Here is an 11,533-nt window from a genome sequence, read left to right on the forward strand (position 1 = left end):
TACAGAAAGTTCTAAAGCCTTAAGAGTCAGTGCCATTGACCGAGCCGAAAGATGATGATGATGCTCCAGTTCATTGGTCAGAGGAAGAGGAGGAGGCTGCGACTGAGTTCGAAAGTAAGGAGAGCACTTGATGCAGTATTTAACGTGCACTTTATACCATTTTACTCTATTTTGTTTAGTTGCATTGAGGACATTGCAATATTTCCAGTTGGGGGTGGCTTCTTGTATAACTGTTGATATGGTAGACTGATATTTTGTTTTCATGTGATGTGTTATATTAGTGTGTTTACTAGCTTCTTGATTTTTTATATATAGTATGTTTTATTTTGTTGGCAATATCCTTGGTTTTCTTTGTACCACGGTTCTTTTTCCGAGGATGCCAATTTTCGTTTTGAATTGGGTAATATTTGGTGAATTATTGTGTGATTTTCCTGATGATGGATTTCTAGGCGGCATTCTTAAGAGAATTAGTCTTGTAGTTTAGATATAGTTTTTGGTAATTTAGGAGAATAAGTGGTATGAGTTGGGATTTTTGCCCATTGGCCAATTTGTAGCTTGATTGGTACCAACATGATTTAAACTTGGGCATATGAATTCTTGATCTCTGAAAAAGAAAAATGATTGAAGTAAGAATTACTGTCATGACTTTTAGACTTAACTTTTGGCTCTTTAATTCATTAAATAGTCTCTTAGATTATATGTGACTTCTTTGAGTTCATTGGTTTCAATTGGATTTTGGACTTGTAATTCACTCGAGTTTTCATGTTCCATGTGTGGTGAGATTTATTGTGAGTTCTTTTGCATTATTTGTAGTCTATAACTTACCTGAAATGTGTTTCAAGGAGAAATCATAGATTAATTTGGTTTGAAAAATGATGTTAGGCCTTCTTTGGTCCGTTCTTTTGTCATAAATTTTCTGCCTGTGCATATTCTCCCTAGTCAACCCCTTTTGAGCCTTTAACCTTTTCTTTGGCAACCATGTTACATGCTTTAACCTTGTGTTCTTTATTGATCTATCTTTTGGCTTCCCATCTCCCTAAGTTCTTCGAAAGTGTGAACATAGGCTAAAAGCCTAAGTTTGGGGGTGGCAGTTGGAAAAGTTGTGATGTGGTAGTTGCTTATGAGGTGAAAGGTTAAAAAAACAAATGTTACATATATGCATAGTAGAACCTTCTTGGCTTTTGAAAAAAAGGAAGGAAAATTAAGTAATTGTGAATAAAAGGAAGACTAGATGGTGCAATGAAAAAAATGAAGAAAGGGTGGAAAAGTTTTTGAAGTGTACTTCGATTGTTGAAAAATTATAGTGCTTAGGGAGGTTTTGGGTCACTCTAACCAAAATTGTTCTCTACCATAACCAAAAGCCTAAACTACAATCCTTTAAGTCCTAATTGATTTTGAACCAAGTTTGTCTACATTAGTGGAGAAATACATGAAGGACAAGCCTATGGTACTACTTGTGTGCATTTGAACATCTTTGTGTGAGAGAGAGTTAATGCTTTCCATTTGATATCCCATTTATGTTTTGAATTGTAATTTATGAGTGTGGGATTCTCTCTTAAGTGTGAGGGCACATGAGATTTGAGTTGTGAATTTAATCCCATTTTTAATTGAGAGGAATGAACAAGGAAAAGTTATTTGTGATAAAGAGGCAACTTTTGAAGCTTTAGTGTCATGATTTGATTGCTACTTTAATTAACATAGTGTTTGAGCGCTTCAATTGTAATGAAATTTATGAGAAATATTTGGTGTTTCATATGCTTTGGATAAGTTGTTGGTACCAATCAAAGTCATGTGTTTGTGCTTAAAGTAGACTTTTGGACTTGGTATGATATTGATGCACTATTGAGTTGATTACATGGAAGGAGATTTAGAAGTGATCGGGAAGAAACCAAGCGAAAAAAGTCAAAAAGGGGCTCAAAAGCAGAAATTTGGAAATTGGCCTCAGGTGTCGCAAATGCGAGCAAAAGCTCGCAATTGCAAAGTCAACCATGCCAGTCAGCGTTCGCAAATGCGAAAATGTGAATCGCAATTCCGAAGTCAACTAAGTCCAACAATGTTCGCAAATGCAAAAAATAGGGCCGCAAATGCAAAGTCAAACTAGACAGTTAACTTTTGCAAATGCGAAGTCCTTCATCGCAAGTGCAATAATCAACAAAAAAGTCAAGGTTCGCAAATGTAAACATCCCTTCGCAAATGCGAAGATCGCTATCACGACCCATATCTCAACACGTCGTGATGGAGCCTATCACAGTTCTAGGCAAGCCGTCAACCACAAACAATTATGCATTTTAATTGAAAATAAGATGAAACATGTTTAACAGTAATAACTCTCGTAAATAGTTGATAAGAAATACTGCGATTCAAATACAAATTTCCCAATATCCGGGTGTCACTAAGTAAATGATCTACTAATGTCAACATAATCAAACTTCTAATACAACTGTCTAGAAAGATAAAACAGTGCTAAATAACTGGAAAGAAGGAGTGTCGAGGTCTGCGGACGTCAAAAACAGCTACCTCAAAAGTCTCCAAGAAGATGAAGCTCCAAATCTAGCAATCGCCTTGCCCAGAAGTATCTGGATCTGCACACGAAATGTAGAGTGTAGTATGAGTATAATCAACCCAACATACTCAATAAGTAATAGGACTAACCTTGGGCTGAAAGCAGTGACGAGCTCAGATAGGTACAGTCCAAATCCAGATGATAACAATAATAACTCATAGAGAAATCCAATAATCAATTTGTAGACAGTACGAAAATGTAGACATGCTTTCTAGTTTTTAACAGTTTGGGAACAACACGTATAAAATTTGCCAAGTATGACTAATATGAGGTATGTCACATATCGATATCTACATGTCAAGTATGCACGTCACCTATTATGCAACACAGTGATAAAGTCATATATTCATACTCTTGGAGTATTCATCCTCACTCAGCATGTTCAATCACTCAGCACTCCCAATCACTCAGCACTCTCAATCACTTAACACTCTCAATCACTCGGCACTCACACTCGACACTCACACTCGGCCATCGCACTCGGCACTCACGGTACCTGCACTCACTACTGGTATGTCATACTCTGGAGGGGCGAATCCTGCCCAAGCACTAATATAAGCCAATATGGCATGCTGTGACGTGCAGCCCGATCCTATCAATATCACTCAGAATTAGGCCCTCGGCCTCACTCAATCATCAATCTCTCCAGTCTCTTGGGCTCACAAAACTCATGCCAATCAGCCCAAATAATGATACATGATGTAACTATAAATGATAACATAGATTGAGATATGATATGCAAGTGATGAATGCGACTGAATACATAACGGCAATTTAAGCAAATAAATCAACAACAAAAACAACCTTTGTGGGTCCCAACAGTACCATCATATAGCCTAAACATGATTTCTAACATGAATCACAACTCAATTTCTCTAAACACGGAGATTACATGAATAATAACAAGACTAGGTAACTGCATAGTTTTACAGAATTAGCTGACTCACAATTACTATGGTGCACGCCCACACACACGTCACCTAGCATGAGTGTCACCTCAACACCAACCACATAGCATGTAGTTCAAGGATTCATACCCTCAAAGCTAAGTTTAGAAGTGTTACTTACCTGAAATTGCGCAAATCCCAACTCCAACAAGACCTTGCCTCGCGAATCGGCCTCTGAAAGACTCTAATCTAGCCACAAATAACTTAAAACAATCAATACAAGCTATAGGAATCATTTCCATATGATAAAGCTAGGTTCTTTAACAAAAGTCAAAAAGTCAACCGAAAAACTCAACTCCCGGCCTACATCTCAGAAATCAATAAAATTTACAAAATCCAAACACCCATTCAACAATTACTCCAACCATACCAAAATCACCCAATTCCAACCTCAAATCGTCACTCAAATCCCCAAATCTAACTCTCCAATCCCTAATAAAGAATTTCCCAAATTCCATCTTAAAAACACATAATCTAGGTGGGAAATTCAATGGGTATTCAATATTAATGAATAAAAATGATCAATAGTTGCTTACCTCTTGAAATTTAGAGAAAACCCTCTCAAAATTTGCCTCTAGCCGAGCTTGCAAAGTCCACAAATGAAACAATCTCGGATCCCTTAAAATTTAATACACTGTTAGTGCTTTCGCACATGCGGTTCGCTTAACCGCTTATGCGGACCTGCTAGTGCGGCCACAAATTCCGCTTCTATGGATTTCATGAAGCCCCCTACATTCACTTCTACTGACCAGGCTCCACTTCTGCAGAGTCGCACTAACAACCTCCTCTCCGCTTATGTGGAAACTCCTGCCCCTCGCTATGTCCGCACCTGTGCTCCACTTCCCGCATCTGCGATCTCGTAGATGCGGACAAACCTCATACCTACGTAACCCCTCAACCCCAACAAAAATCCACACCTGTGATGCCAAACTCGCTTCTACGATCGCGCACCTGCGATTGATTCTTCGCAGAACAACAACATATCAGAAATTCCTCAAGTCCACAACTCATTCCGATTTCAACTCGAATCACTCGCGAGGCCCCCGGGACCTCAACCAAATATACCAAAAAGTCCTAAAACACGATACGAACATAGTAAAGACCTCAAATCACATCAAACAACATCAAAAACATGAATTGCACCCCAATTCAAGTCTAATGAAACTAAAGAATTTCTAACTTCTATATCCGATGTCGAAACCTATCAAACCAACTCCAATTGACTTCAAACTTTTGCAAACAAGTCATAAATGATACAACGTACCTATTCTAACTTCCGGAAAAAAATTCTAAGCACGGTAACCGCAAAGTCAACTCTCAATTAATCTTCTCAACTCTCCAAACTTCTATTTTTCTAACTTTCGCAAATTTAAGCCAAAATCATCTACGGACCTCCAAATCTATATCTGGACACACTCCTAAGTCCCAAATCACCATACATAGCTATCAGAACCATCAAAACTCCATTTCAAAGTCACCACACACAAGTCAACATTCGGTCAACTTTTTCAACTTAGACTTCCAACCTTTGGACTAAGTGTCCCAACTCATTTCGAAACATCCCCGAAACTAAACCATCCACCCCGGCAAGTCACATAACAAAAAGTGAGCATAGAATAAGCAATAACTAGGTGAACAAGGCTACAATACTCAAAACGACCGGGGTATAATGATGCATCGCGTATTAGGCTTGGCACAATATTGAATCATACCCGGGGTCTCAAATAGGTGTGGATATCTACTCCTCATCTCCTGCTCGGTCTCCTAAGTAGCTTCCTCGACTGGCTGACCTCTCCACTTCACTTTCACTGAAGCTATATTCTTTAACCTCAACTTCCGAACACATCGATCCAAAATGGCCACCGGCTCCACATCATAAGTCAAATCTCAATCTAACTGAATTGTGCTGAAGTCGAAAACATAAGACAGATCACCAAAATACTTCCGGATCATGGAAACATAAAACAATGGATGAACACTCGATGGACTAAGCAGAAATTCAAGTTTGTAAGCCACCTCCCCAATCTTCTCTAGAACCTCAAAAGGACCAATATATATAGGGATCAACTTGCCTTTCTGATCGAACCTCATAACACCCTTCATGTGCGAAATGCTGAGCAATACCTTCTCCCCTATCGTGTAAGCAACATCACGAACATTCCGATCGACGTAACTCTTCTGTCTAGACTGTGTCGTGCAAAGCCGATCTTGAATCAACTTAACGCTGTCCAAAGAATCCTAAACCAAGTCAGTACCCAATAGCCTAGCCTCACACGACTCAATCCAACCAATCAGAGACCGACACCGCCTCTCATACAAGGACTCATACGGAGTCATCTGAATACTCGATTGTTAGCTGTTGTTGTAGGCAAACTCTGCAAGCGGTAGAAAATGATCCCAAGCACCCCCGAAATCCATGACATAAGCGCGTAGCATATCCTCCAATATCTGAATAGTGCGCTCGGACTGTCCGTTCGTCTGGGGGTTGAATGTTGTACTCAACTCAACCCATGTGCCTAACTTTCGCTGCACTACTCTCCAAAATTGTGATGTGAACTGCGTACCCTGATCTAAAATGATGGACACTAACACACCGCGAAGGTGAACAATCTCGCGAATATAGATCCTAGATAACCGCACCGAAGAATAGGTAGTCCCAACTGGAATGAAATGCGCAGACTTAGTCAACCAGTCCACAATCACCCAAATAGCATCAAAATTCTTCAAAGTCCATGGGAGCCCAACTACGAAGTACATGGTGATACGCTCCCATTTCCACTCAGGAATCTCAAGCCTCTGAGGCAAACCGCCCAACCTCTTATGCTCGTACTTCACTTGCTGACAATTCAAGCACCGAGCTATAAACTCCACTATGTCGTTTTTCATCCTCCACCAATGGTGTTGCCTCAATTCCTGGTACATCTTTGCGGCACCCGGATGGATGGAATATCATGAACTGTGGGCCTCCTCAAGAATCAACTCACGTAGCCCATCAACATTGGGCAAACAAATCCGACCATGCGTCTGTAGCACCCCATCATCCCCAATAGAAACTTCCTTGGAATCACCATGGTGAACCGTGTCCTTAAGGACAAAAAAATTAGGGTTGTCATGCTGACGCTCTCTGATGCGATCATATAAGGAAGACCGAGTTACCACGTAAGCTAGAACCCGGCTAGGCTTTGAAACATCTAACCTCACGAACTGATTGGCCAAGGCCTGAACATCTGATGCAAGCGATCTCTCATCAACAGGAATGCATGCAAGGCTGCCCAAACTCACTGCCTTTCTACTTAAGGCATCGGCCACCACATTGGCCTTTCTAGGATGATACAAAATGGTAATGTCATAGTCATTTAGTAGATCCAACCATCTTCACTGCCTCAAATTATGATCCTTTTGCTTGAACAAGTGCAAAAGGCTCCGATGATCCGTAAATACCTCACAAGACACACCATAGAGATAAAGCCTCCAAATCTTCAATGCATGAACGATGGTTGTCAACCCCAAATCATAAACGAGGTAGTTCTTCTCATAAGGCTTCAACTGGCCTGAAGCATAAGCAATTACTCTACCCTCCTGCATTAGGACACACCCAATACCGATCCGAGAAGCATCACAATAGACTGTATAAGAACCCAGCTAAAGGTAATACTAGAACTGCAGCTATGGTCAAGGTAGTCTTAAGCTTTTGAACGCTCTCCTCACACTTTCTGACCACCTGAATGGAGGCCCCTTATAGGACAACATGGTCAAAGGTGCTGCAATGGACGAGAAACATTCCATGAAGTGACGATAATATCTGACCAAGCCGAGAAAACTCTAAAATTCAGTAGCTGAAGATGGTCTAGGCCAACTCCGAACTGCCTCAATCAATTTTGGATCCACCTTGATCCCCTCACTGAACACCACGTGTCCCAAGAATGCCATCGAACTATGCCAAAACTCACACTTTGAGAACTTAGCATAAAGATTCTTATCCCTCAAAGTCTGTAGTACAATCCTTAGGTGTTGTGCGTGCTCCTCCTGGCTACGTGAGTACACCAAAATATCATCAATAAATACTATGATAAACGAATCAAGATATTGCTGGAACACACCGTTTATCAGATGCATGAATGCTACTGGGGCGTTGGTCAGCCTAAAAGACATCACAAGGAACTTATAGTAACATTGCAGGTCCTGAATGCTGTCTTCAAAATATCCAAGTCCCGAATCTTCAACTGGTGATACCCAGACCTCAATCAATCTGAGAGAACACTGTAGCTCCTCGAAGCTGGTCAAATAAGTCATCAATGCGGGACAAATGTAACTTTGTTCAACTGCCTGTAGTAAATGCACATCTGCATAGTACCATCCTTTTTCTTCACAAATAGAATCAGTGCACCCAAAGGCGACACACTAGGCCTAATAAACCCATATCAAGAAGCTCATGAAGCTGCTCTTACAATTCTTTCAATTCTATTGGTGCCATACGGTATGGAGGAATAGAAATTAGCTGAGTTCCCAGCACCAAGTCAATACAAAAATCAATGTCCATGTCGGGTGGCATGCCCGACAGGTTTGCAGGAAATATATCCGGAAAGTCTCGCACTACCGGAACATAATCAATTGTAGGAGTATCATCACCAAGATCCTTCACAAAATCCAAGTATGACAAACACCCCTTCCCAACCATCAGTTGGGCCTTCAAATATGAAATTACCCTGTTGGGAACATAGTCCAGAGAACCTCTACACTCGATCCTAGGTAACCCCGGCATCGCCAACGTTACGTTCTTAGCGTGATAATCCAGAATAACATGATATGGGGACAACCAATCCATGCCCAGAATCACGTCAAAATCAACCATGCTAAGCAATAATAGATCAACTCTAGTCTATAATCCCTCAATGGTCACCACACACAACCAATACACACGGTTCATAATAATAGAAACATAGATACATAAATAGGAGAAACTAAGGACTCAAAGGGCATATCTATATATCGAGCAAAATATGATGATACATATTAATAAGTGAAACCATGGTAAAATAATGTCGAAGCATCATTGTGGCATATCGAGACAATACTTTTGATCACTGCGTCTGAAGCAACGGCCTCTGTCTTGGCAGGGAAAGCATAGCATCGAGACTAACCACCACTTGATCGACCTCCCCCTCCAGGGAGACCTTAGCTTCCTAACCCTACCCCGAGTTGGCTGAGTGGGTGGTGAAGTAACTGGTGCAAAAGTCATAACCTGAACCTTCTGCTAAGTTGGACCTCCAAAATGATGAGGACACTACCTCCACACATGTCGAAACTCACCGCACTCAAATCAACTCCTCGATGGTGGTGGAGACTGAATTGGACCTCAAGAGCCAGAATAGCTACTAGAAGGACCTGGTACAGATGAACCCTGAACTGATGGAGCACGAGATGAACTCTGAGCTGGGAGGGCACTAAGAGATGACTGACCTAGATGAGCATTGTATGAATCATGGCTAGCTGACACACCATGATGAACATGATGAGTCATCTAAGCGGGCCTATAAGGACAACCCCTGCTGTGGTGGGACTGCCCTCCAGAAGAAACACCACTAAAACCACCCGAACCACGAGGCCTCTTGGCCTCCCTCTCCTCATGCTCCTGACTACGGACCTACTCTAGCTGCCTAGCAATATCAAATACCTCAACAAACCTAGAACCCAATGCAATCTTCTGAGTCATGACAAAACGGAGCCTATAGTTGAGGCCATCAATAAACCTCCTAATCCTCTCCCTTTCTGTGGGAACCAACCAGATCGCATGATGAGCGAACTCTAAAAATCACATCTCATACTGGATAACGGACATACCCTCCCGGCATAGCTTCTCAAACTACCAACACAACTCCTCCTTGCGGGTCTATGGAATAAATGTCTCCAAGAAGAGAACAGAGAAATCGTGCCACTAAGTGGTGCGGCGCCGGCTGGCCTGCTCAACTCATAAGCCTCCAACCATCTAAAGACTATCCCCGACAGTTGAAAGGTAGTAAATGAGACTCCACTAGTCTCCAAAATAACTGTTGTGCGAAGAATCAATTGGCACCTGTCTAAGAAGTCCCGTGCATCCTCTGACTCAACCCCACTTCATAATGGAGGCCTAAGCCTCCCAAACCGCTCTAGCCTCTTATGCTCCTAGTCACTCATAGGTGGACCCACCTGGGCCTGAGCAACTACAACAAACTGGGCTGGTAGTACCCCCGATGTCTGGCATCCATGAACCACCTGCTCTGGAGTACATGCTGTGGGACTTTGAGCATCTCCCCCGGCCTGAGAAGTGGCTGGTGTGGCCTGAACTGAAACCGCCTGAGCAAGGCTAGTGCATACAGTCAATATCTGTGCCAAAGCCTCCTAAAGGCTTGGAATCCCAATGGGAACGGCTAGTGCCTGAGCTGGTCCCACCAGCTCAACCACATCTGGGATCTGCTCCTGAGTTGGAATAATTGGTGGCTCCACGGGTACTTCATTGTCTGCTATACGAGCTTCACTCCGGTCTCTATTGCGGCCTTGACATCTTGTGGCCCTAGCTGGTGGTATTTGTGGCCGTCCACCCGATACGGTAGCACGTGCCCTCACTATCTGTGAGAGAATAGAATAATAGAAGTTTAGTTTCTGGAATCAACAAATTTGCACGACAAGAATACTAGAAAGTAAAGTTTTTCTAATAGTTCGGTAGCCTCTCGAAGATAGATAGATACATCTCCATACCGATCCGCAAAACTCTACTAAACCTGCTCATAACTCGTGAGACCTATGTCACATAGCTCTAATACCAACTTGTCATGACCCAGACCACAACATGCCGTGATGGCGCCTGTCACAGTACAAGCACGCCGCAAACCACAAACAACTACACATTTTTAAATTGAAAATTAGATAAAACATGTTTTAAAGTAATAACTCTCTTAAATAGTCGATAAGAAATACTGCGACTCAAATATAAAATTCCCAAAATTCGGGTGTCACTGAGTACATGAGCTACTAATGTCGACACAATCAAACTTCTAATACAACTGCCTAGAAAGATAAAACAATGCTAAATAACTTGAAAGAAGGAGAGTGGAGGTCTGCGGACGTCAAAGCTGCTACCTCAAAAGTCTCAAAGTAGATGAAGCTCTAAATCTAGCAACCGCCGTGCCTAGAAGTACCTGAATCTCACACGCAGTGTAGAGTGTGGTATGAGTACAACCTACCCAATGTACTCAATAAGTAACAGTACTAACCTTTGGCTAAAAGCAGTGACGCTCAGATAGGTACAATCCAAATCCAGATGATAACAGTAATAACTCAGAGAGACATCCAATAATCAGTTTGTAGACAGTACGAAAATCTACACATGTTTTCTAGTTTTTAACAGTTTGGGAACAACACAGATAAAATATGCCAAGTATGACTAATATGAGGTATGTCACATCTCGATATCTATATGTCAAGTATGCATGTCAACTGTAATGCAACACAGTGATAAAGTCATATATTCATACTCTCAGAGCATTCATCCTCACTCAGCACACTCAATCACTCGGCACTTCCAATCACTCAGCACTTTGAATCACTCGGCACTCACATTCAGCACTCGCACTCGGCACTCATTGGTATATGCGGTCACTGTTGGTATGTTAGCCTCGGGAGGGGCGGATCCTACCCAAGTGCTAATATAAGCCAACATGGCATGTTGTGGCGTGCATTCCGATCCCATCAATATCACTCACAATCAGGCCCTCAGCCTCACTCCGTCATCAATCTCTCCAGTCTCTCGGGCTTACAAAACACATGTAAATCATCCCAAACAACGATACATGATGTAACAATAAATGATAATAGAGATTGAGATATGATATGGAAGTGATGAATGCGACTGAATATATAACTACAATTTAAGCAAATAACTCAACTACTGAAACGACCTCTGTGGGTCCCAATAGTACCAAGATATAGCCTAAACATGATTTATAACATGAATTACAACTCAATTTCTCTAACACATGGAGATTAC

General features: G+C 41.7%; 1 protein-coding gene across 1 annotated transcript; it reads right to left on the minus strand.

The window, feature by feature from the left end:
* Positions 1 to 6,459: 6,459 nt before the first annotated feature.
* Positions 6,460 to 9,031, minus strand: LOC138906660 (uncharacterized). Its single transcript, XM_070196015.1, has 3 exons — positions 8,896 to 9,031; positions 6,952 to 7,136; positions 6,460 to 6,828 (listed from the first exon to the last, which is right to left on the minus strand). Exons 1-3 carry the CDS (start codon positions 9,029 to 9,031, stop codon positions 6,460 to 6,462), a joined length of 690 nt encoding a protein of 229 aa, XP_070052116.1.
* Between the last annotated feature and the right edge of the window lie 2,502 nt (positions 9,032 to 11,533).

This window comes from Nicotiana tomentosiformis, chromosome 1 (assembly GCF_000390325.3).
Source record: "Nicotiana tomentosiformis chromosome 1, ASM39032v3, whole genome shotgun sequence".
Taxonomy (NCBI): domain Eukaryota; kingdom Viridiplantae; phylum Streptophyta; class Magnoliopsida; order Solanales; family Solanaceae; genus Nicotiana; species Nicotiana tomentosiformis.

Coding starts and splice junctions, on each gene's coding strand:
- LOC138906660 (XM_070196015.1), bottom strand. CDS start 9,031: ATGACTCATCATGTTCATCATGGTGTGTCAGCTAGCCATGATTCATAC. Junction 7,137..8,895: donor TCAGGGTTCATCTGTACCAG/GTCCTTCTAGTA, acceptor GTTCTTATACAG/TCTATTGTGATGCTTCTCGG. Junction 6,829..6,951: donor TCTATGGTGTGTCTTGTGAG/GTATTTACGGAT, acceptor CATCCTAGAAAG/GCCAATGTGGTGGCCGATGC.